The sequence below is a fragment of the Anser anser genome (assembly GCF_964211835.1).
Source record: "Anser anser genome assembly, chromosome: 16".
In the NCBI taxonomy this organism is placed as follows: Eukaryota; Metazoa; Chordata; class Aves; order Anseriformes; family Anatidae; genus Anser; species Anser anser.
Window position 1 is genome coordinate 3094225 of NC_139737.1, and position 26933 is coordinate 3121157.

At 38.0% G+C, this 26933-nt stretch overlaps 1 protein-coding gene across 3 annotated transcripts in view; it reads left to right on the forward strand.

Annotated features, from left to right (window-relative positions):
* DIDO1 (death inducer-obliterator 1) overlaps window positions 1–26933 on the forward strand; it is a 58027-nt gene that overhangs the window by 17115 nt on the left and 13979 nt on the right. For 2 of the 3 annotated variants that reach the window (XM_083802139.1, XM_083802138.1), the window contains exons 6-18: window positions 902–1103; window positions 3571–3681; window positions 3974–4880; window positions 5172–5490; window positions 7856–8068; window positions 8789–9011; window positions 22209–22662; window positions 23565–23724; window positions 24390–24506; window positions 24733–24840; window positions 25423–25558; window positions 25682–26225; window positions 26738–26891. In XM_083802139.1, coding sequence (XP_083658265.1) covers window positions 1007–1103; window positions 3571–3681; window positions 3974–4880; window positions 5172–5490; window positions 7856–8068; window positions 8789–9011; window positions 22209–22662; window positions 23565–23724; window positions 24390–24506; window positions 24733–24840; window positions 25423–25558; window positions 25682–26225; window positions 26738–26891 — 3543 coding nt within the window. In that variant the 5' untranslated portion in view covers window positions 902–1006. Of the gene's footprint in view, window positions 1–901; window positions 1104–3570; window positions 3682–3973; window positions 4881–5171; window positions 5491–7855; window positions 8069–8788; window positions 18635–22208; window positions 22663–23564; window positions 23725–24389; window positions 24507–24732; window positions 24841–25422; window positions 25559–25681; window positions 26226–26737; window positions 26892–26933 lie in introns of those variants that run through there. The other variant, XM_083802140.1, reaches the window with a different exon arrangement.

The window sequence follows — 26933 nt, forward strand, 5'->3', positions numbered from 1 at the left end:
AATTCAAAAGTGACTTTTCTTATCCAGTTAATCTCCCAAATTCTTTTTCCAGTGTTGTGCTAATGTGGCAGACTTTTGGGGGGTTTTCCTGCTGATTTTCAGCCTCGTGCTCAAAAGCAAGCAGTCAGTATTCATGTTTGTTTGCCATTTCACATGTGAATTTGGACCCCGGACCAAATAGTTGGTCTTGTTCAGATGCTTTAAATAAATGATTTGATTCTGAAATGTTTCCCAAGGGTTGATTTGGGGGGGGGAGAAAGGTTTCAGATTCTAATGTCATCTGCTGTTCTTGAAATACAGCTTTCAAAATGCTCTGTATTGCAAAATGTTTTTAGTAAAAGGGACAGCGATAGGGAATATTTCTGAATTTGATATTCAGCTATAATTTTTTATTATCCCACCTTGCAAAACCATTGAGTAGCCACTTGGATTTAAGTCCTCAAAGCTGCATACGTCTCCTGTGATGAAATTTAGTACAGACTGGGTATGCCAATGTAGTTTAAAAGGATTTCTGCATTTTCGTTGTACAATATATGCTTACTGAATTTCATTCAGAATGCTTTTAAATACTGGAAATGGAATAGATTTGTTGAATACAGCTTGTTACTGCTATGATAGTCTTAACAGATTGATTCACAGTGAATTGATGAGATGACACTTGTATTTTGAATTTATTTGAAAGGTCTAAACTGTTGGTAAGTGGTGGAGGTGGTATTTTTTTTACTTTCACTTTTCATTCCTGTTTCAGTGTCTTTCTGAAAATAGAAAACTATCAAAAAGGCAAAATAACAAAAGTTGGTTTATGAAGTAGTGGATAAAAAACAATTCCAAGCTTAAGTGTACAGTGGTAAGATAAGCTCATAAATACATTGGTGTCTTATTTTGTCTCATTTTTTTCCAGGTGTCAGCAGGAAAAGGACAGTTTTCGGTATTTGGTCCTGCTGACAGCTCAAAGACTCAGTCTGGCGCGTCCGAATCAGGAAATTCGGCATGTGCTGAAAGGATAATGCTGAATGACTCTGATCCTCTGCTGCCCTCATCTGGCTCTCCTTTTCATTCGTCACAACAGGGAGAAACCATTCAAACCTCTAATGCTGTGTCAGGTAAAGATATAGAGGGCATTGAAGACGCTTATTTCTTTACGTTTTATCTGGAATTTAAATCTCAATTTGGATTACCTCTGCCTGTAGCTTTTAGCATTTCTTCATCTTCAAGGTAAACAAAGATGTAAATTTTAAATATTTCATCTTGTTCAGCTCTTCCATTGCAGCCTTTTTCTGTTGTGAATATAACTTTAGTGTTGCCCTTAAAAACAAAACAAATATAGTTAATGATTTTTTTTTGAGAATTTAATGGAATTTCCTGTTAGATTTAAACAGTTTCAGCTCTTTATTATAGTACTACAGGCTTAAAATTCATTTTTGATTCTAACTGAGATGTTCAAATTTGGTAATCTGAAATCAAAACGATGTTCTGGAATCTGCTGCCTTTACAGCTATATCTATAGTATCTCATTGAAATGACTAAGTTGCAACTTGTGTTACATTTTTTAAATATCAGTGTGGTTTTTAAAATTCTCTAGCTTAATTGTTTATTTAGCATTGATAGTTACGTTTCTGTTTTAACACTTTGTTAAATGTAATGATAGAAAGTAGGAATTAAACTGTAGCAGGATCATGTGTGATACAGCAGAACAGTGATGCAGCTGATGCAATAAGTGAAATAAGGAGGCAGTTATCACCAGGGCACACTGCAATATTTGGAAGCAGATTGAAACGCTTGCTAAAGAATGCCTCTGAAAACGTGTAGCTGTAATATATATAGCTTTGATTCTTTCAGCAACTGCTGTTATTTAGGAATTCTGTTAATGTCTCCATTTGGCTAACCTGTGTAATTCTTGTGCCAGGAAGATGCATATAACCACTCCAAAAACATGCGTGGGGGAGAGTTATTTTTTTCCTTATTGTTTTTGAAAGTACTGTTTCTGTTTATCCAGTTAATTGTGTTATACTTACTACTGCATATTATAGTCTCACATGAGCGATGCGATTGCAATGACTGCAAAACATAGTTTCCGAATTCTAGGAGACCATTTTTTACATGGCATGCAACTCATTTGAACCATTGCACTGTGGTGTAATACTAACTTTAATACTTGTTTGAACCAGATGATTACTGAATACTTGAAGTGCAGCCTCAGATTCTATGTTTATTTCAGTCATTTGCTCAAGTCTTCTCAAATAAGACAGTCTCCTAGTATGCTGGGGGAGACTTCTGAGGAAAACAGGGGTACTGGTTGTCAGCACAGATTTTTTTTTTTTTTCTTCCTGTGGCTCCATCTGTCATAGTTGGAGGTTCTTTGATATTTTTGGGGGGTATTGTTCTGGTAGAATGTGACACAGGCTGACAACCTCTTTGTAAATAACAGTATCAGGGAACAGTGTTTCTCAGGTTTCATTCAATTATTTTTTTTCCCTAGAGAAATGCTTGAGAAGATCTTTATTTTCTATTTTCTATCATTTCTTCTAGCCAATAAACCTTGTTAGAGGAAAAATGAGGGGAAAGTATATTGCTTTATCCTGAATACCCACCAGAGTTTCTGAAACAATTAAAAAAAAAAAAAAAGCAGCTAAACTATTTAATAAGCAAGATACAGACCTAGTAAAAGTCATTTCAATAAAGATGGTTCCTTTTTTTTTCCTGTTTTGACACTTAGTCAAAGGATAATCAGCTTCAGATTCTAAACTAACCATGAATAATTTAAACAGTGATAGTTTAGAAATTCTGTAAGCTGGCTGTTTCTACTGTGTGTTTTATCCAACTGCAGGCAATCAGCTCACCTTTCTAGCAGAAAATGTTATTGATACCAAGTACCACCCTCACCTTTAAAACAGGAAACATGTCTGCACTGTCTGGATAACTCCTTGCTCTGCTCCATGGTCTTGTTCTTCTGGCTCTGGTGCATACTTGGTTCCTGTGCTCCCTTGTGGAGTGGAACTGCTGCAAGTTTTTTCCCAGACCAACCGCAGGGAACAGGTTCATACCATAAAGGAGTTTTTGAAAATTTGAATATTTGTCCATAAAATAGTGTGCAGATGCGTTTGTTTTCTGATCCTGTAAGAGGTACAATAGCATACTTCTGCAGTAACTTTTTTGTTCAAATCTATTTAATACTGTTTTTAGCTATTACAAAAGCAACTGAACAAAGTATGTATTTAGGGTTAAAGCATACATGCTGTGTACGCACTAAACTTGACAAAGTTGATTTTATTGATGACTTAAGATTATCAAAATAAATTGCTTGGCTCTTACTGTTCAAAGAAAAGAAATATCAGAAATGCTAAGGCTGTTCATTAAAATATGGCAGTACGCTGTCCAAACTTGTGTATTTAAAGTTTGTTTTTGAAGGATTTCAGTGAACTTTTGCTGGTATTCAGTGACTTTAGTGGCTTGAAATTAAAGTTAAGTATTTTGCTTGCTCTTTACAATAAACTAATGAGTTTGTCAATACTTAATTACTTAGGCTATGAATCTTTTTGAAACTAAGCTTTGTATATTGTTTGTCTTCAGCATTTCAGGGTGGGGAGAGTGGTGTCTGTACTATGGAACAAGCTGTAAGTTTACAGCCAGTGTCATTGGAATCTGAATCTAATACTGATAACATGGAAAACAGTTCCCCTGGTAAGATTTCTTCTTAAATTCAGCAGAAAAATATGCTTATTTGTCCATCCTGTACCTACATGTTTTTAAATAAGTTTGTAGCAGTTGGATTATTTTGGCATAGCATTCAGTGATGTACTTACTTGCCACTGCTGCAAGATACATGCACAACAAAGTATTTTATCTGTTTTCAGATAAAATGAGGTGGAGATGTATGTGTTTATCACCACAAATAAAATAATACTATGCTGGATAAAAAGTGTAGGAAAAACATCTCTCACCACAAATTCAATAACTATTACCTTGTTTTTAGCATCAGCTTTGGATGAAAAAGGTGAGCAAAGCAATGAGGAGGAACAAAAAACTATCAAACCTACAAGCAAAGAATTCAGGAAAACCTGGGGTTTTCGAAGGACTACAATTGCCAAGAGAGAAGGTGCAGGAGATATTGATATGGACTCTAGTGAACAACAGCCGCAGCAGCAGCAACAAGGCTTAAACCTCAGGCGTAGTGGACGACAACCAAAGCGAACAGAAAGAGTGGAAGAATTTCTTACAACAGTAAGACGCAGGGGAAGGAGGAATGCTCCTATTGCTCTGGAAGATTCAAGTGAACCCGCATCCTGTCCAGCCACAGATGCTGAAACTGCTTCAGAAGATAGTGTTGAGAGTGCTTCAGATATAAAACCTGTGACTCGGAGGAGTGGCACTAGGAGTAGTAAGGATCAGAAAGGCTCTAAAAGTAGACGCACAAAAGACGAAGAGGAGGAGGAGGAAGAGGAAGAAGAGGAAGAAGATACTTCTGATAGCGACAGCGATGGCTTAACACTGAAGGAACTGCAGAATCGACTAAGAAACAAACGTGTTGAACAGAAGCCTGCTCAACTGACACTGAAAGATATACAGAACCGCCTGCGAAAAAGACCTTCTGAGCAAGATCCTACAGAAACGGATGATGTCCAGCCTGAAAATCAAGTTAAAGCTGAATTACCTGTCAAACAGGAGCCTGAGATTATAGATGGCACTGAGGTTGCAAGTCAGGTTACTGTGTCTGAGGAAAACACTGAAGATCTTCAGGTTCAGAAGGAGGTAAAGCCTACTGTTGGAGTAAAAGGGGTTACAGACGAAGGACTTGAAGAATTGCCCAAAGGAAAACCAGAATCTGAGATTTATGACCCCAACGCGCTGTATTGTATCTGTCGTCAGCCTCATAACAACAGGTAGGCAAGACTTTCAACTAAAAGCACAATGCAAGTAGCTGGAGTTTTTCTGTGATTGGAGAAAATAACCCGAATTCCATAGCTTTTGGGTATATGTAAATGAGCTTTTGGAAGCTTTAGGGGTGGTTTATAAGAAATATTTAAGAGGGGATCAACTGATGAAAACAAATGAACAATGAGGCAAAACAGTATACTGATACCTTAGCATGGTAAAGATCTGCATAAAATACTCGTCAAGCTTTAATTGTCGTCTTACTTAATAATGTTTTACTGTGTGCTGGTTCTTTTCAGGTTTATGATTTGTTGCGATAGATGTGAGGAATGGTTTCACGGTGACTGTGTGGGTATCTCTGAGGCTCGAGGGCGGCTGTTGGAGAGGAATGGTGAGGACTATATCTGTCCAAACTGCACCATTCTCCAGGTACAGGATGAGCCTATTTCAGAAACAGAGCAGCAGGAAGATAAAGCAAGTCAAGTAAATGTGGACGGTATGGAATTCACAAGCATAGGAACAGTTGAACAAAAGTCTGTTGAGGACCAAGGGATCAAGGGTAGGATTGAAAAAGCTTCAAATCCAAGTGGGAAGAAAAAACTCAAGATATTTCAACCTGTAAGTATTGTAATTGTTCGCTGTTTTTCATATTTCACAGAGTACATTGAGGCAATGGCTTAACTCGCATAGCAGTAAATCTAGTTTTTCTTTATAAAGCTAAATATAAAGCTGAACAACCCTGTAAATATTACTGTTCAGCATAAATTTATCCATAGATTATCGCTATGGGAACTAACTAAAATTAAGAGTGTTTTGAAGTAGGCAATTCAAAAGTTTTGTGTAGGTGTAAGGAAATGCCATACTATGTGCTGTATGGTATTCTGCTTTTTTAAAAATACTTTTAGAAATCAAATACTGTGGTGTTCTTTTTATAGAAAAAAGCAGAATTTTGGACTGGCTTATTTTATCTTTAAAATTTCAAACGCTTTTGGATATCTTCCAACGAGAGTGAAAGTTTTTACTTAACATTGCCAAGTATCTCTTAATAGTTCAGAGAGTTAATACCAACTGCGTTATATAAAATAAGCATAAATTTTGTAATAGGTAAGTTCCATGCCCAGTTCAAAATACAGGCAAAGAAGCTTCTTCAACTCAATGCGCACAAATTTAAAAACTTTGTGCTGCAGTCATCATCTTTGTATTGCTGAAGCTACTGTAGTAATGACGTTTTTCTTTTCTTCTCAATATGCCTTGAAGAGCACACTTAGTATATTTGTTGTCAGAATGCTACAGCTGTTCATATTTTTTCTGTATTAATTTGTTCTTTGATGCTTAATCTTTGAATTTTGGCATCATATCCAGAATAAGTCTTAAGTTTGATTATATCTGGATTATCTATGGAGAAAACTTTCTGTTGTAATACATCTACAAAATGCTTATGGGAAAAAAACAGTTCAAATATCAGAACTGCTGATATCGGCACAATGAGCTTAATGTATAGATCAGAACAGTGTGAGCTTAATGTATAAATATTTACTATTTTAAGATAAGTGTGGGGGAAACATTTTCTCAAAAAAGTTTTCAAACATAGCTGAAACTATGTTCTGTGTACTTTATTTTACATATCTGAACACGAACTTTTTTGAGAGTTTGTTCGTTCAGCTTCTGGGTTCTGTTTCATTGACAGAAGCAGAACTTGAAATTAATACTAAGTATCACCAGTTACTCTTTAATATTAACATGCTAACATGTTACCTGTGATTAAAACTGGAATTTCAAAAAATACAAACTTCAACAATGAAAGTTTTGTCATCATCTGAGTAAATTAGGAGTGACAGCTGAGTTACCTGAAGTTTGGCTGCCTCCTAGGGCACAAGAATTTGTGCTTGTTTCTTAAGCTTCCTGATTTATACATGATGCAAAGGTATTCTAAAGCATAATCTTAAGTTTTGTGAGAAGAATCCCAAACTGTGTTTTTTTCAGACCACAGAAATTAACACTGTCTTACTGACTTTTGAGGAAAAAATAAGCTATATAAGTGTTTTTTTCTGAAAATATTGCTGAAATATTCCTTTGGGTAATGACAAATTGCAGTTTATGGATAGGGGAGAGACTGCCTAATGCTCCAGCAGTTTTGAGTATTAGGTCAATTGTATAACATAGTTGTATAACATTCCTGAGTAATCTAGAAGATGGAACAAGTGATGCTAAAGGCATAATACAGAGAAGGTGGTGTGTTGGAACATAAAGAGTTCTTAAGTATTTCTAGACTTTGAGCTCATGTACTCTTGTTTTTTTTAAGGAATGTTCTATGATTTAAATCTTAAAACTGAAGAGGAAACTAACTGCTTAGTGTATATAACATTTCGATATAAATTGAGAGTAATGGTGAAGCAGAGGAAAATACAGACTCTGTATGTGAATTTCTCAATGTGTAAAAAGTATTAGGCAACGGCAAAATTATGTAGGAGAATGGTTGTGCTTGTCAGCTGCAGACTGGTAATATTAGCATTAGTAAGCCTCTTGAGCAAGACTTCCCTGTACACCCCAGGCAGAGTGCCTCCCTCTGCGTGTGTGCCTGGTTGAAGGGCAGCTGCTGGTGATATAGAAGCAAAATGCGTTTTAGAAACCTTGCTCTTGAGAAAACCAGCTCTGTGTAATTAAGATTTCTCACACAGTGTAGAGAATCAGAAAAAAGCATTTTTGTGCTTATTTGATCTGAAAATCAACCTCTGTTAGTTTGCCATTGGCATAACAGTCACTTGAAAAATACAACTCATTCTGAAAATACTGTTGCCAGAGTGAAATCCCTGTACTTGTGTGGGTGGTTTGTGGTGTCTCAAGAACAAAAACTGCAATTGCGCAGGTCGCTAACAGTCATAGCTGTGGTCTGCACATATGATATGTAAGTTTTTTGTGTGTGAAAGGTATTTTTCTGTCGCTTCCTTTTTGAAGTTTGAACTTGCTCTGCTTCAATCTGTAGGTAATTGAAACTCCTGGTGCGTCAAAGTGCATTGGTCCTGGCTGTTTTAACGTGGCTCAGCCTGATTCTGTGTACTGCAGCAATGACTGCATTCTCAAACATGCTGCAGCCACCATGAAGTTTCTAAGTGCAGGCAAAGATTCAAAAACAAAACCTAAAGAGAAGGTCAAATCAAAATCTGAAAAACCCAGCATGCCAAAAACTCAGCTGCAGGTAAGCTTATGTTCATTGTCTGAATCAGCTGTACTGAAGCACAGTGGCTTATTTCTGTGCTCACCTGTTTGAGACAGACAAAATTGCAAAGCCCTGCATTGAAGAGCTTTCTTATTAGTCCTTTTGCCTTTTATTACAGTAAGAGCATTGTTCCGACAAAATGTTCTCCTGTCACTTCTTTGAAATCTTAATCATCTCTACGTAGGTTCAATTATTTCTTGAAAGGACCTTCTAGACAGCAACATGTTTTTTAAAAAAAAAAAATCAGTTAAAAAGTATAAGCAGTATGCTATTTTATTTAATTACAAGTTACTTTTGCCTTTTTTATTTAATTCCAAATTACTGGGTTTGGGTCAATAATTTGGAAATACTGTGAATCATAAGTCAACATGTTACTGCATTGTATCTGTGTTTTGGGAAGCAAAAAATGAAATTAGAGCCTCTCTTACCTTTTGAAACAACTGTAGTATGGCTGGTAGTTTTTCAAACAAAAATTGACAGAAAACACAGTTGTTTTGAGGCTTTTATTTTTTAGCCATTCTCTGCTCCTGAAGGTACAATGTATTATGTTTTGCTTTAAAAACTTGAATGTGAAAATGCTTAATTTCAAGTGCATTTATAGGAGTTTACTATAAAAGAAACTTGTTTACCTATATGTAACTGTTTGCAAAATACGTTATATTTGAGTATTAGTAATTAAGATTCTTCTAATCACTACAGACAGGTACTAAACCGCTTTCAAACCAGAAGAGACAATATCCTGAGAAAAGAGAGATGACCATGAAGAAGGTTTTGACATCTGCCAAGACTGAGGCAAACACTCAACCTTACGCTAAAGAGCCAGCAGTAGAAAACAGCACACCTTCCTGGGCAAGCGATCATAATTACAATGCTGTAAAGCCTGAAAAGACTGCTGCCATTTCATCTTCACTGTTGTTCAAATGTATGTATCGCATAGGGATATTCCTGAATAATCACTTACGTTTTCTTTGAATACCCATCCATTCTTGGCTCTGCAAGACTAGGGAGTTTAGGATATTTTTCTTTTTTTTGCTTAATACGGTACAAAACGTCTTTTCTCCACCTTCAAAGATTCACACACACAGATGCACGTAAATGGGAAACACTTGTTGAAGTTTCATTTGTATCATATGACAGTTGTATGATTAAGAGCCTGTCAGTCTACCCAGCTGATTTGTGGATGCAAACTTCATGATTAAGCTTTAAATTTTTCCCATAAAGACAATAACTGTATATGATCTGGAAAAGGTAAGTATTGTTACATTTGTGTGAAGTTTAAAAAAAGGTTGCACAGTGTGCACCTTGAATCAGCAATTGACTGTACTAATTTGAATTGTATTTTTGTGATTTAGATTTGGCACCTTTCTCTCAGGTCTTGCATTTTCATTGCTAGTGCCGAGAATGACATCTCCGACGTGGTATCCAACAATCCTTTACACTTCTGCAAACAGCTTTTAACTGTCAAGTATACTCCAGCTCTTCCTGCTGCTTTTCTTCCTTACATGAAATAATTTGAGGACCATTCTTTAATTTTAAGTTTGGGGGGAGGCAGTACTTTTTTTTTTCCTTTCTATTTATATGTTCATACTTCACACATTATCCACACACACAAGAACACATCTTAAGTGGGTATCAGGCAGAAACATTGCCTTGCATATTTTTGCAGGTTTTGAATAGCATCCTTGTAACACACACAAAGGTAAGTAAATATTGCTTTGTATCCTGAGCAAGTCTTTCTGATAATGACGTGTTTTGATTGACTCCAGCTAAGTATTTTGTGACGCAGTGATGGAACTTCAAATGAAATCTTACATTTCACGTTCACAAAACACACGACCTAGTATTTTCTCAAAGATGAATGAGTTCAGAATTTCAGATCTCCCAGCTTTCTTAGCCACACTTGAGCCAATTTTACTTCTAGAAATAAACAGAGTTACTAAACACTTTATATATAGTAACTGATAAATTCATAGATTATATTTATTACTACGATTAGATTTTCTAGATGTTTTTTAAGGTAGGTGACGATCCCTCAGTGTTTATATTGTTCAATTTACTATTCTAGCATATACCAGACTTACTAGGCGTGTTTTAATTTATTTACCCAAATGAAAAGTTTAAAGGGTTATAAATTCCCTGCATAGTTTTGTTTTATTGGCTACTTAGGCCCTATGCCTCTTTCTATAGTGAACTCTTAAAACGCATTTTTATAACTTTGCATTTTAAACTTTTTCTAAAAAAAAAAAATGTAGCTTTATCATTGGAAACTGTAGCATTTTAAATGCATCTAACTAGTGGGAGAGAGAGATCTAAATGAAACTAGAAGGGCTTATTTTGCATGTGAAATTTTTATCACACTTTCTATCTCAATATAATTACAAATGTCAGTGTAACCATATCACTTAAAATGCTCTTATTACTATAGCTTATTTTCCTTGGAGACAGGAATACAGGATTTGAGGCAAGGACATTGGTGGGGTTTTTTATTTTTTTAAGGGGTTCTTAAATTTTACAACATGGAAGTTGCACAGATTTAACCAATTCCAATAGAAAGTTGGACTGCCTTAACTAAATTGTTAAATTAGTGCAAAAATCTGTGTGTATGCTAGACTTCAGTAATTAATAGAAAACAACCTAGTTCGTGTGATGAAGATCTGTCATGCCAAATGCAAGGAAGAACTTCAGATTGCTGTTATTAAGGTAAGCTGCACTAATCTGTGGGGACTCTGTACCACACTACTAAATTACCAAGTAAATTGTGTATGTATTTGGGTAAAAAGGTTTTTCTGCTTTATTGATTGGACAGGTGTGGTCTATAATAATCTTCCTGAGAAGCTGCTATTGCATCTTCTTTAAGAGTATTCTATAAGTTATATTTAGCAAATTTTTATTTGCTGTTCAAGACATAGAAGTTACAGCATTACGGAAATCAGGGGGAGTTATCTCACTTCAAGTATCTAAAAGCTACAACTCCAAGTTAGTCTTAAGAGAGAAACACCTTCAGTGGGTGAAACAATTTAGTTTAGATAGTAACCTAATAACAGTGCCTCACTGTTTAGAACTGCTTATTTCTGAGCATTGATTATGTAAGATACTTAAGCTGTCTCGTTCAGACATCTTGGGTGTCTAAGCTCACTTGGTGGACTTAAGCTCACTTAGAGGAGGCTGAGGGTGGGATTCTTCCACACACGATATTTCTAAATATGGACTCCGTCCCCAGAACTTAAAGCCGTGTTCTGTGAATCCTTATTTATGTGACCTGAGTGCGTATGAGGCCCTTTAGGAGTTAAGTGAACTTAACATGATTTGCCAAATTACTCTGGAATACTTTTTCTATTAGTCAGTATAACATGTTTTGGGCATGCATTTATTTTATACAATTACTGTGTACTTGTCAGATACAATATTGTTCTTCCATATGACAGTAGTTTTAAATTGAAGAAGGAAGAAAGTCACCTCACTCCTAAAATTGTTCTTGGTGGCGAGGGCATATAGCAAGTATATTTAAATATACACCTGACCACCAAGCCCCCTTTTTTTCCCCACCCACTCTGTTTTACATTCAAAAAAAGGTGCAAGTACCATGCAGTTAATAGCAGCACATTCCTGTGTCAAAGGCTGATTGCAGTGTCTTCAACAAAAGAAATACTTGAAAGACATCTGGATCCGTATCCTACCCCACGTCTCCAGGAAACATGAGTTGTTTTTCTTTCTCTTGATTTTTAAAAGAAGGCAAAATACTTAATATTTAAGTTGCCCAGTCAAGCCTCATAGGCCACTCTTAGTGTCTACCTAATCTTGCAAAAGATTGTTAGAGAGGGAATTGCATCTCACGTTTCAAATGTGGTGGGAATGCATCTCAATTTCCAATTGCTTTTTTATAATACTAAAAAGCATTCTGAAAGATTTAGAAAACTCTTTTTCTTTCTGGTTAGTTGTAATTACAGCAGAAGAAAAGGCTTTGGCAAAGCTATTGAGTGATTTTGCGAAGCAGAGCACAGTACTGGCAGATTGGAAAATGCCATTGAAGAATAGTAAGTTTCTCAGCTGCTATATACAGAGTGGGATGCACACAAGGCATTGGTTTAAAGAAGCATTGCACACAACTTTTTTCTAAATTCTGCATGTAATTCTGCATTACATTTCTGCAGAAAAAATAACTTTCACTAGCAGTTCAAAAAACTGTTTAAAATGAAAGCTCTTCACGTGGGTAAGGGAACGCTTCAAACATTTGCCTTCTTTTCCCTTGTAAAAATAACAGTGGTTGGACCACTTGTTGACGGAAAGGTTTGTGTGTGTTTGAAGCACTTGAGTTCATGTTTTCTGACTGAGAGAAAAACACTTGGAAGAGACTTTACTACGTTTTTCAGTTTCTAACTGTCAAATAGGAGGCAGCAGCAGATACATCACCAGTTTAAGATAGAAAATGAATCTAGAAGGAGAGGAAGATGATAGGAGTTTGCAGTATCACAATTTTTAAACTAGCCAGTCATAAGCACCAAGTATTCATGTTTGTGCTTTGAATCTGTTGAAATTCAGCAGGCTTCTCCTGTTAGACTTAAATAATCAGCTGACTTTTAACTCAGGTGTTAAAGCTATGTAAACAACTACCTGCATTTATTGATAAAACTAGCTAAGTGCACAGGAGAGTAAGAGGTTTTGTTAGGTAAACACATCTGATGTGTATTTTTCATGCTGTTCTTGTGGTAGAACTGGCTGAGTAAAAAGCTTTTCGTTTTCACAGACTTCTGTTTCCTTAAACGGTTAAAAAAAAAATATGGGCTTATAGTAATCTGTTGTCCTAGTTGGTACTAGTATTTCATAGCATTGTTAATGAGTGGGACTTTAAGGGGAAGCTTTCCATTAAGAAGATAAAAGTACGGTATTTGCGGTGCTCCTCGTTTTACAGCGGTGAATTAGGGAGAGACAACTTAATGCTGCCACCTACTGGAAGTGAGGAGGTGAGGTTTGGAGAGCGCTACCTCTGGCGATACGATCTTGGCTTTTGTTATCCCCTCTCTTCTCTTTTTCTTCAGTTCTTTTGCAGTTCAGCTTTTCTATGTCTAAGACCTTTTGATAATCTGAATGATGTTTTCTTGTATAATTAATGATCCCACATTCAAAGGGCACCCGGTCTGCTTTGTTCGTGCAAACAAAAACCAACAAAATATGAAGACTTAAGCAGGGCAGTGCAGTCATACTGGGAGCCCATAATCAGAAAATATGCATACAAAAATGATAGGATTATAGCATACATAATTTATGTATTTTTTTCCTTCTGTGATTTTTATAATACAGTACCAAGACAGGAAAGAAAGAACATATGCGACTATAAAGAGTGCAGGGGGAAAATGTAGTATACTCAAGACCAGAGGAACTATGGCTCAGGAGGTAGGAGCGATGTATGAGGCTGTAAATACAACTGTGGAAAGAAAAAAAATAAGGCCATTTCTGTACACAGACTGGTGGCACTTTAACTTCTCTTCAGATAAGTTTGTACTGGCTTAAGTTGTGACTCCTCAGTTTAGTGAGTGCAAGTGGTTAAACTTGTATTGGTTCAGCTTAACTATTACGAAAGCGTTGTACTTAAACTGAGGAGCTGTTCTTAAGTCATAGGCAAGTTTGATTGCAAGGGCTGACTGTCATTAAGCTTGATACTTCTACTTTAGTGGGAGTGTTCCCCTGTAAGATAAGTTAGCGCATGCTGAGTTCCAAATTATTAAAACTAAGCGATTTCTGGTACCTGAAATAACACCTTGAAAGCTAAGGTATCTTTGCTTAATGCTGTAGCTATTCTACAATGTAGACCCATTCTAAGAAGCATTAATTATTGAATAGTACCAAGGGAATAAAAAATGACTCTTATTTTATGTTAGCAATTTTCTGGTACACTGGGCTGCTGTGTATGTGGTCTAGGCTTAACCCTTTGTAACTAGGGGAGTTTTTAGAAAGGCTGCTGAGGGACCAAATAATGATCAGAATATTTGAGATGAATCTGCCAGAACTGAGAAATTCATGTTGGAGTTGACCTTGGAAGGATCATAGAACAGCAGTGGCTGGTGTACCACTGCTCCAGTACCACTGCTCCAGTACTGAACTTGCATCTGGCGGGGGCTGTGCTGGCAGAGGGGCTGCTGGCTGATCTGAACCCTGGCTATGGAGTGATGCAGACCAGTAGTGGCTGCTGAAGCCAGCATCCCCTGGGACTCAGCCTATAAAAAGGAGCAGTGGCATCCCTGGGGAGCGATGGTCAACTCCTGCCTGTGAACTACTGGAGCTCCCCTTCTCAGCTCTACCAGGTATGTTACATCTGTCCTGTGGCTGTGCGCCACATGAAGATTTTTGCCATGTATCCTAAGTTAGGAAGGCTGGTCCCCGTTGGTGGCATGTTTCCTGTTGTGCCTTTCAAGCATCTGGCACCCCTGTGGTGCTTGGACGACAGAAAGCCAGCAGACTTGCCATCATGGATACTTGGTTTCAGAGTGAGGTACTGTTGCAGAAGAGAAGGGTTGGGGATGGGGAAGAAACCTGGTACAACTTACAGATGCACTATGACTATTAGGGTGGTTTACCTCTTGTCACTAAAACTGAAAGTGATGAAAGTTTGATTAAAAAAAACCTCACCACCCTCTACTGCTGTTTTGCTTTCTTTTACTAATACTACTTTAGTTCTTTGAACTTAATTGACTGCATAGCCAGTGAAAAAGGTTTTCCCATGCTAGTCCCCAAATAAAAGGCTTTTTTTGAGGCGATCTCTTGCACTTTGGAGTCAAGTTTTGCTGCTGATCTTGGTGCTGGTGGTTCGTTGTGTTTGACCTGTACTGAACATGGAACCTGAAGATGGCCTATCCCTGCAAGGAGTGATGGTACCAATCCGTAAATGGTTCTTGAAAATATGGAGCCCTCTTTTACTTTACAGCGGACGGTGCCTCTCTTCCCCTCAGGAGTGGCATAGTTGTGAAGATGTAGTCATCTAATATGGATAAGATAAATCACTATAATTTCATATAGATTAAAACAAAGCTTTGCATGTCTGAACTACAGGTGCATGAGCATAGCTACAGTGTTGGCTCAAATGCAAACAAATCATCACTACAGAAGAGACCCTTGTCTCAAAAGCTTCCTAAATTGATTAATTTTAAAGGCGGACTTACTTTCTTTGTATGCCTGGATATAGAGGCTCGGCACACAGAATCGGTTTAATTATTAGGGCTGCTCATTGTAGAGATTGGAACTGATAGAGGCTTGAAAAAAAAAAAACAAAACAGGGCAGGAGGCACACCTCGTAAACATTAGTGCTGGGTAATAAAGTTTGATCTGGTACTGAAAGTGGAAATGGAAAGACTTCTCCACATCGTTTCAGAGGCTATTAACAGTGAAAACTAACACCGAAACGTGTTTAAGAGTAGTTCAATGCTTTTCAGTGACTTAAAACTAACGCTAAGCTATCTCTGAGAGAAATTACAAGTCTGGCAAAAATAGGCTTCAGGAGAGCAGCAATTGCACGACTGGAGTAGAAGCGATTCCGAACTACACCTCACCTTCACAGCCTTGGGCATTGAATGTTCAGTGCCACAAGAGGGTGCTTCAGTGGCACCTAACAGGATTGACTCTTCGACAAGTTTCTGAGGCTCTGAGATAGCAGGCATGCATCCCAGCAGTGTGGCTTTGCAAAGGCTGCTCTTGAGGAACGTCACTTAACTGGTAAGTAACTTCCCATTGTAGAGTGCTTTATAACTGACATCTACGGCACCAGCTCACCCGTGTATTTTGTTCAACTTTTAGTTAGCTGATGCGTCAAAGGTTTCACTTAAAAAAAAAAGGGGGGGGGGGCCTTAAACTTCTGTAACAGCCACTTCATTGGGGTGGAGAGATTAGTTAAATTCTGCGCTGCAAAGATTATTTCTGTCACTAATGCAGAAAGGGGTCATGAGACAAGTTCCTGTAAGACTTGGGCTAAGTGGCAAAGGGAAGCTGTTGGGAAAACAGATCTAAATTTGGCTGAGGAGTCCTGCCCACCCTGTGTTTCAGCAGTCTTACAAAGGTAAACTTGCTGTTCCTAAAATCAGATATTGATTAATTGGGGCAGCGTGTTTCATCTCTGAGCCAAGAGATCATCCCTTCAGGGATACGTGTCAAAATGAGCTGCCCTCACCTTCTGTAATGTTCAGACGGGACAGCTGCAGCACGCTGGAACGACTGCACAGAGAAACTGCTGCTGCAGCTACTGCCTGCCTCTGAGTGAGAAGGAGCAGCAGGACCATACGAAACTTCACCGTGCCAATTCACAGGCCAATTACTGAGTGACACTCAAAGTACTGTTCTTGTGTGTGTGTATTCGTAAGCAGTTTATTGCTTCTAGGTGCTCTGCTCACACCTGTATCCCAATCAGATGTTTAAGCTATCATTAAGGCCAGTGCTGTTTCCTATCTTTAGAGGTGAGCTTGTCTCAAAACACGTAATTGCTCAGTTCTGGCTAGCCTTTACACAGGCTTTCTGAGAATACCTTTTAGTAGGTATTTTTACTATTTGGACAGCTACAAGGCTACACTGGTATGGTGAATTTTGCTCCCTCTAATTTGACTTTTTTCAAAAGGGCATAAAATCCTTTTCGGTGTAGTAAGTGATCCACTTCAAAACATGAATCACAAATAGCTGCGTGCTGCTTTTTAGGTTTTATTATTTGTATTGTGGAATTTTACAAAAATTCTCCAATTTCTGAATGTTAACTCCACCAGCTCTCTTACTGTTTTTGCCTCCAAGAACTTGCGTGTGGTGCACACATTTGCTTTCTAAATCTTTTTCTAATTTTCTAAAATTCTCTATTTTGGTGAGAGAAAGGGGAGAATGAAAAATATCTGTAGAACCCGCGTGTGTTTCAGCAGCCTCTGTGCTGTGGGGCTGTAAAGGCTCACTGATCTGCAAGACTCTTCTGAAGTGCTGGCTTGGTGAAGTCCTGCTCCCCTGCATCAGCGCTTTGTGAAACCGGAAAGTTCTGTGCAAGCTGAACGAGATGCACCCATCGTCCCGTCCTCCCTACGCTTCCTTGAGGGAATTTTATCATGGGAAGAAAAAACAGATTAGTGTAGGCAGGGGAGGAGAGAGAACGCGGTGAAATGTTAAGACAATATTAAGTACTAGCGTCAATAGTTTCGGTGTCTGAGCGGCGTTATGCCGTGTTTTTTTAATTCTGTAGGAAACTTTTCAGAAGTACTCTGTAACAAGCAATCAACTTGCATGACTGCAAGATACATTTTGCAAAATTCCTTAATGATGTTCTGAGCTACTATTTGTGACACTTCTTAGTTGCAAAGATTCTTTTTTTAAATGTGAGCCGTACAGTCTCTTAGCAAGACACTCTTCAAGTATAGTTACCTATGGTTTATCTAAAGCACAGTTTATAGCTTGAGCAAGAAATTGAATTTCTTTAAAGAACTGTAATCTAGGTAATTGTAAAATTAAGCAAAACGGAATGAATGGCACACTTCAGGTGTTAAAAAATTGAAATAACTAGATAGTGTCTCCAGCAAAATAACCCATCATAAATGAGAATTTAAATAGAAGCTGTGGATGGGGTGGCAGGTATTTTGAAGTGGCTTTCCAAAGCTAGTTTTCTGGAGATTTAGGTGGAAAGGAAAAGGGGGGCAAAGAACCAGGATATGCTTTAATGTTACGTAGAAATATTCTGAAGAGATCAAAGGAAGAACAAAGTTTCTCTTGGGTAACTTACATTCTGGTGGTGCAAAACGCAACCTCCCAGTGTAGGTGAGGGATTACCATGCAAGTGTTTCCTGCAAATCCTTCCCACACAATTGAACAGTGCTACACTGTGGAAATCATTCTTGAATTTGACCTCAGTGACCAACTTACAACGTTAGAACATCAATGCTGAGGTTTAGGAAGGTGATACTTAACCATCAGGCTTTCAGCGGGTTCATCTGTAACACAGCAGATCATGTGGCAGTTCAGTACCACTTACAGAAGTTTCATTCTTAGCTAAGTGTTGTAATATTTGGCTTAGCTTTAACAGGAATTTCCTTAGGGGAGGGCTTCTGTATCTGATGACATCTAGTGGGAGAGATTATAGTTGTGCCTAGTGTGCATACCATAGCAATGCTATTTCTTAAGCCCTACAAAGAATGCACTTCTTTTCCTGCCTGAGTATTCGCTGGGTCTCGCTCTGGAAATGAGCTGACTCATGAGCTCCATCTGTACCTCACGGTCTTTTAGCCCAAGCCTCCCTTCAGTCAGTAAGAATCTTGTTGCTGTCCTTGTAAGCAGGCCACAAGACAAAATGGGGAAAATTGGAATTCACTGGGGGGCTTGTTTTGTTTTAGTACTGTTGTTAACATCAAGCCCAGGGATTCGGAAGTGCTGGATAGAAGAGTCACCGGATTCTTCCTTCTGGCACTGATCTGTCTGTGGTGAAACTCCTGTTAGGCTGAATGGGCTGATGTTCTGGAGCAGTCTTTATCCTTTTATGGTAAGATCGGTTTAAGAGCATTTAATATAGGTACTGTACACTGGTGCTACTGATAAAAAGAACTGGAAACATCACAGTACGAAATACAGCGGCCACTGTATGTGGTAGGCATTGACTGCGTCTTCTCTTCAAGCTGTTTGTGAACTGCAAGGCAAAGATTGGAGAGAATACCCGTTTGTTGTGTCTCCCATCTGTTTGCTGAGCGACGGTGACATCTGTGCAGAAATGAAATTCCACGTATGTTGGTATACTGCTCTCTGAAAAGAGTACATACTTCTGTTAACTTTTCCAAACACGCACTTGCCATAGCGCCCATCAGAAGATGGTGCAAGCTGGGGGCGTGCTCACCTTGCAGCTGAGTCAATGGACTGGTGAGCTGCCACCAGAAGAGGCAGTCCTGCTCCTTCCCCGCGCTCGGCTGTGTGCTCCTGCCCTCCTGTGCATTGGATACAAGACCTGTGCAAGGACAGAGTGAGTTGGTGCAGCTGGATTGTCTGGCAGAACACTAATCCTATCAGTAAACCAAAAAATCTGACAGGGCAGATCAGTTTTGTCATAGTCAAAATGGGATATGAGGGTTTTTTTTTTAAGATGAGGTTCATCTACCTCTGTCAAAGGTTGTTGGCCTATGTAGGATGTAAGTACCTTTGATACTTTGTCAAAATACACACACCACTTCACTATCCTTCAAATGTAGTGAGGTGTCCTGCAAATTTGAGAAAGTACTTCACAGATGTTTTGAAGCACTAAATGGCCTATGTAGTGTAGGTATCTTTTACGACACGCAGAATCCCTGCCATCAAGTACAGTTAGGTAGACAGTTCTAATTGTTATAAGGTAGTATTTTAGTTTGTGAGACTATTAGGCTTCCGTAAGGCTGAAATATTTGCACATTTTCTGTTGGTTAAAGAAGCATAGAGTTACGTGCTCTACTGTGGAAACACTTCAAAATAGTCATGATGTGAACTTGCAGAATAAAGGATGCTTGTGCATCTTTCTTCTTGAATCCGTACTGATGCTGCTGCCTATCAACCCTGGGAACTTCAATCTGCCTTTGCACTAGTACTGTTTATTTATTTTACATGTATATAGTTTTACTATGATATAGCTGTTGGAACACAGGAAGGTTTGGGTCATGGATTTTTTTTTTATATACACATCTTGACTGCTGTTCTTAGTTCTGTCAGTGTACTTGTTAACTAATTTGAACAAATCATAAAACTATAAGTATGGAATGTAAGCTTAGTATTTCATGTTTTGTACTTATGCTGCAACCCAAAAGAACTAAATATCTTAGCACCGAGGACCGAATTGTACTGTGGTCATTTTGAACCCCGAGCTGTGCTGTCCTGCCGTCCCGCAGTGAGACAGAGGTGTGCTTCTGTCCTGCGTGGCTGAAGAGACAAGTCTGTGCAGAAGATAAACCAAGAACCAGAAGTAGAGAAGTTCTCACAACCTTATCATACACACATTTTGGATATTCATCTTCTATCTTTTCCAAGACTGTTAATTCAAAGTAGTTCAGCTTTTTACCTCAGTATATTAAGTTCCAGGTGCCTAATTTGACCAAACTGAAAATGTCAGTGATAGTTTCTGATCCCTGTTCTCCTTCCTGGGATAGCTCAATGCCTCCTGACAGAGTGTAATGTTAGTGGGGTAGGCTTTGGGAGATAACAGGAACAGAAGAGAGGTCATTGTGAGTCCAGCTCAACGTCCCCCTGGGTTTGTGTTCAGTTTCTGTCAGTAACTGAGGCCAGTCCCTAGGGAAAAGTAGGGGAATAGTGGGAGAACAAGAAGTTTAATCTATAGTAAGATCTTCACGTTCTTTGAAGTGATTTAATGTAGTATGTTTCATCTTACACTTCAGATAGCTTTCACTCAGAAAACTTCAGCAAGTCATCCACCCGTAGTGGATCCACATGTATAGTGCTTCTGGATCTTCTGCTTCTTCCCTTTGTGTTCCAGACGATGTTTAGCACCCACCTCTATAACCTCTATATCTAGCCTTACGAAAACTCAGGTACAGCATTGGTTTTATGGTACGTCTTGACCACCAGTTTGTGTATTGGTGGTGAAACATGCTAGCAGTAAGAGGCAGTGTAGTGCAGCTCGTTCCAAGCTTGCTTTCTGCTGGAGGTGCCTACAGCTGTTCAGGGTCTAACAGAATTTAACTACGGGCAAAGGTCGGAGGGCTGTTTCACTCAGAAATGAGTAGTTGTGTTATGTTTCTTAGGCAATCCAAATCTTCCCCTTTCTGAGGTGTATTTCTATTCAAACTGTATGCTGTTATAGGATTTCTTGAACTGGGCTTCAGAGGAGTGCTCCCTACCTTCGTCTCCCTCAAGTCTGAGGAAAATTGGTTGTTAGACCCTTCCTGATAATGTCTGCTCTCACTATAGCAGATATGGAAGACCAAGAGGGTCCATTTGGTTCTTGGTGAAATTAACCGAAGTTAAATTTCTGCATCCTTCCCAGGAAAGCACATAGCTCTCTGTAGCTAGGGCTGTGGGACTAATTCTTCTGATTACAAAACCTTGCTAGCTGAAAACATCAGATAATAATTAAAAATATATATATATCACTAACTGGTCAATAGTCAAATGCAGATTTGTGAGGAGAAAAAAGACTTTTGGGGAAGTAACTTTGGCTTTTCTAATCGGAACAACCTGGTTTCAGGAGTTGTTGCTTGGTGGTTTCCCTAGAAACCGTTGTTTGTTCTGTCACAATAAACGTCTTAGCGGTAGCCCACTGTAGCTCGGATCTCCTGCAAATGATGTTTCTGGTAAACCGAGGTGGAGCAAATCGTGCTTGCTGAGTGGAGGGTGTTTTTTGACTTATCATATTACGATGAATTGTTCCTCTCAGTGCCAAAATGTGGAAAGGTGAAATACAACCTAAAGAAATGCTTGTTTTTAAAGTCCTGTGCAATTATAACTTCAATATATGGAGCCTTCACTTGTAATTTGTAAATTTTCTTGTGCGTTATGGGTATCTATGTATTGATGTTAGAAAAAATATTAAATGCCGGTTTTGGATATCGTGAACAGAATAGTTGGTGGGAATTAAATGGCCACAGTCTGAGCAATGGTTTTAATATTTAATTATTAAATGTTATTATAATATTAAATCTAGAGTTTAGCTAGGAAGTAAATGAGAAGATCTGATAGAAGATCTAATTAAACGCAAGATATGGGTTCTGTTACTTACTTTTTTTTTTTAAAAAAAAAAAAGACTTTGTGAAAGTGGGATTTTTTTGAAGCTTAATCATGAAGTCCAACTCAGGAATCTTTGAAGGTGGTGTCTTTTTTTTTCAATTTATTTCAGAGCTTGTGAGTAAGATTTTCTACCTTTACAACCAAAATGCAACTCTTTCAAACTCTTCAGACAGTCTCTGAGAAGTGCTCTGTGAAGGATCAAAGGCAAATTTCTTCTAAAAAAAAAAAAAAGTCAACCTCTGCGCGTTTTTTAAAATTGCTTTTAAAAAGGCTTTAAAAATAAATGGCTTAAATTTTATACTTGATAATTCTTCAGAGGTGTCATTTCACAGACTTCCTTATAGATTGACAACTGGTCTTCGTAAACAGGAAGTTATAATGCTAAGTATTTAATATTGCATTTTCTTCTTTGTTTTAACAGCTCAAAAGGAAGAGAAGAGAAATGAAGATAAAGCAACAGAGTTTATAGGGGCATCAAAGAAAGCTGTTGCTTCAGCATCTATGGCGGAGAAGCACACGTCTTCCCTCGCTAAAAATTTTCCTCCAAAGAAGTCCCCATCCTTCTCTAGCACATCACTAATTAAGCAGCCGCTTAAACCTGCTGGGAGTTTCAAAGGTGCAATTCCCAAGAAACCATGGCCTTCAGCAGGCGGCGTTCCTTCAAAACATTCAGCTTTTTCACATGACTCGTCGGGTTCCAAAAAACCAGCTGCATCCAGTTTGGCTGGAGGACTGAAAAGGCCTTCGCCGTCTTCCATTTCTACTGCATCTGGAAGTAGTCAAGCGAAAACACAAGCTAGCCCTATCCAGTCCCAGCCCAACTCGCAGATTCGACAAAATATTCGTCGGTCCCTAAAAGAAATTTTATGGAAGAGGTGGGAATTCAAAGTACTTATTTTATATAGGAAGTTACAACTAGAAATAAAGGGTTAGGCTGCAGAGTTTTGTTTCCTTCTTGCTAAGTGATACTAAGGAATTTAATTTATGCTAGAAATTACTACAAGTATTTTTAGCATTACAGCTTTATTAAAAATAAAAAATCTGATGTCAAATAATTGGGCATGTGAAAAAGCCTTAAAAAAAAGTCACTGTCCCATTTGTAGTGAGAGACAATTAAAACTGAAGAACTAAATCACAGCATAGAGACGTTTATAGTGCAGGTGACCTGAAGCTGATATCTGGCAATGGCAGTGTTTGGAGATGTAGAGGTTGTACGAAGCGTAGTGTAGGGAATATCACAGTGAAAGGCTGGAAGGGCTTGCTGAGGCAGAGGTTGCTTCTCCTCCCAAAGTTAACAACTGTACTGCTTTAAAAAACAAAACAAAACAAAACAAAAAACTGAAACATTGTCCCACAAATATTAAAGCTCTTGTCAGCTGTCAAGACTTAGGCCACTGTGCTCTGGTAGTGTCTCTGAAACAGAAATACTGTTCACAGTGGAGGGTCTAAGATTAAAACTCGAGTGTTTTAGCTCCCTCAGTAGCTCATGACAAAAAAAACTAGTTACAGTGTCATGAGCAGGAGTATTTGTAAGGGCTGACTTCAGTTCATTAAGGCTGTGTTCCTTGGTCTTCTGTAGACAGTAGCAAAAGGTTGCCATAGTTAATGTTTTGAGGTCCTGAGATAGACTTTGGCTTTGAAATGTGTTTTAAGGGAGTCCTCACTGAGTGAATACAAGCCTAGGTTAGCTCCTTCCTCTGAAAAGTTAGTTTTTATGAATGCTGCCTGAAGATTCGTGCCTAACATAAATACGCATACCCTTTCTTGTTTTTAACAGAGTCAATGATAGTGATGATCTGGTCATGACAGAGAGTGAAGTAGGGAAAGTAGCACTCAATATTGAAAAGGAGATGTTTAATTTGTTTCAAGTTACGGACAACCGGTACAAGAGTAAATACCGTAGCATCATGTTCAATCTCAAGGACCCAAAAAATCAGGTTTGGAATTTATTTAAACAGTAAACATACTGAAATACAGTCTGTTTTTTTAATAATACATCCAAATCTATCCTCAATATGTAGAGTTTCAAGAGAGAGGCTTATGAATTATGCTATAAAAAATTGTTTTAAAGCCATTCAAATCTTAAATAATCCAGTTGGAATGGAAGTTCAGTTGGATCGCATGTATTTATTAAGATTGGCCTTTGTAGTGAAATATTTGTTTACTGAATGGCATTCTTAGAAAAAAAACAACTTTGTTTTTCTTCTGTGACGTTCTGTAGTTTATATGGGATACTACTTGTGTACATGATAATTTATCTTTTAAAGGAAAAAGAAGCTGGTGCAGATGGAAATAGTGACTAGAGAACACATTTTTTTTTTTAAATTTCTACTATAGATATGAAACAGGAGTGGCAGTTCATCTCTTGAAATTCCTGTTCAGTTGAATTGACAGTATATTTTATGGTAATGAGGAAAATTCATGATTACTTCATCATTATTTTCTGGTTGCTGCACCTTCCTAAGCTTTCTTAAGATTAGCTGGCATTTTTAATAGGGAATTAAGAAACCTGAAAGGGTTTTGACAGTTCAACACTGCAAATCGTGTTAGTTACCTGAGCAGATTCTATTCAGCATGGCAACAAAGTGTGTTTTGTTTTTAGGGACTTTTTCATCGTGTTCTTCGTGAGGAAATCTCACTGTCAAAACTAGTGAGAATGAAACCAGAAGAACTTTTATCTAAAGAACTGTCTGTATGGAAAGAGAAACCAACCAAAGCGGTAAGCAATACAATTTTCCAGTGTGTCCTTAGATATGAACTGGCAGTAACTTCACCAGCCTTTACCACCCATATTACATTAATATATTTTCTTCCTGATGAAATATGAATAACATCCAGTTTCAGTAGGCTTTTTCTCTTCCACTAGCCAATTGATAAGAAAATAAAAAATAAAATTATAAAATCAATACACAGACTTCTTACTAAAGTGTTTTTGTTTCTCTCAGATGTTAGAGTCAAGAAACAAATCACACGAGATCAAGAAAACAGCTGTAAAACGGGAACATGTGCCAGATGTAAATATGGAAGATTCTCCCCCAGTGTCTGATTCTGATGTAAGTATTATCTATTGCTTCAGCATGAAGGTGTCAAGGGAGATAAATGTTAACTGGGGCCTCAAATTTTGTATCAGAAATGCAGGTTGTTTCAACGAACTGTAAGAATATTACCTAGTAGGTGTGCTATGAGCATTTTCCTTTTGGTTTGAAGGAATGCAACAACGTAATATTGGGCATATATTGCATGCACTTCTAAAATATCAGATGATGTTTTTCAGACCTTTGTCTCAGCTTACAGCAAAATCTTAAAACAATTGTTTTCCCAAAAAAACCCTGTAATCAGTATTACAATTCTGTATTCTCAGGAAACATTTAATATGGTAGTATCTACTTCAGAATTGCATGAAATGAAATGAGGACTAGTAGTATTTGAGAACTCTGACATGATATTCTTAAACAAATGACAAAAGGGGAAGAATATTTCAAAATTCCATCATTTTGTAAGTGCTGCTCAGAGCAGTAGTTCTGCACAGTCTTTAATACCTTTTTAAAGAACTGAAATTAACGGTTTCAAAAGTATTTTTTTATGATTTAAATTAGCAATCAACCAGAATGTTTTCTGTGTTCGTTCACTTCTAGGAGCAGCAAGAGTCAACCCGAACTGTACAAAATGTAAATAGCGCTCCTTCTCTAGATGTTTTTAGCAGTATGTTGAAGGATACAACAAATCAACATCGAGCCCATCTTTTTGACCTGAACTGCAAAATCTGTACAGGTATCTACAGTGTTGACTTTGTGTGAAGTAAAAGAATTAAAAGCGTTGTTTGCTTACTTGTTTTTCTCTCAAACCTTGTCATTGTTAAGTAGTAATCAAAAACATTTTAAAATTAATTTGTAGGTCAGATTTCAGCATCTGAAGATGAAGTGCCACCGAAGAAGTCCAAGTTAGCGGCTTCTGTTAAAAAAGCAGAGTCAAAGTCTAAACCAGAAGTTCAGCCAAAATATGAAATCTCTGCACCATCATCATCAGCAGAGCCTGCCAAAGAGGCAGTACCTGAAAACACAGAAGAAACTGAAGTTGGATCTGCAGCAGAAGCAGTTTCCCAGTCAAGCTTAGAAAGAACTTACATTCCTACAACTCAAGGCCATAACAGCACAGATTCTTCATCTGAAGAACCTTCGACTTTTCCTGCCTCTTGCACTGGTGGAGTTGTCACAACTGTAACAGTTTCTGGTAGAGACCCTAGAACGGCAATGAGCAGCTCCTCTGGTACTACGACGACAGCCCTACGTTCTGGTACTGCATCTGATAAAGTTTCAACAGGGGAAACAAAGCAGGAAATGTCAAAACCAGTTATGACTGTCCCCAAATCAATATTAACAAAACCTTCATCCTCACCAGATCGAAGATACCTAGCTGTTCATCACTCACCCAATATCAGGTGCGTATATTCAATAGTAAGCTAAGCCACTGAATCTTTAGTCTCGTTATGTTCAAAGTTTGTTTGTCCCCCTCTGCTTCTTACCCCACCCTGCCAATAATCAAAAGGCATGTTCAGCTTTGAATCCGATTACCTGAACGTTAAATTTTTAATTCATCATCTCCTTGTTTACCTTCTCTAGTTGGTAAAATTTTCTGGGCATCAGTATATATTGACAGCAAAAATTAGTCAATGTGTTTTAACAGATAAATAAAACTTACAAGGTATTTGACTTTAAATCTGCATGTACATTCAAATATAGTAAGTGTTTGTGAGAGTTGGTTTAAAGGTACTCCAGACTTTCATCCTGTATTGGATGAAAGTGGAAAACATTAACAAAGCATTTACTAGGGCTTCTGTTATTTACTTGTTTAAAATAAAGTAATTGATCAGTAGGAGGAGGGAAGAAAAGAAAAAGAAGGAAGCACTCTTACTGTGGTCTGTAACTTTTCTCTTTTGGATTTGTTTTGCAGTGTTGCAGAGCCCCGCTCACCTCAAGACAGCGATACTTCTCTCTTCCTCTCTCGCCTCAACACCATTTGGAAAGGATTTATTAATATGCAGAGTGTGGCCAAATTTGTCACTAAAGCATACCCTGTCTCCGGGTGCTTTGATTATCTTAGTGAGGTTAGCACTGACATGTTTATGCGTTTAGAATATATTGCAGTT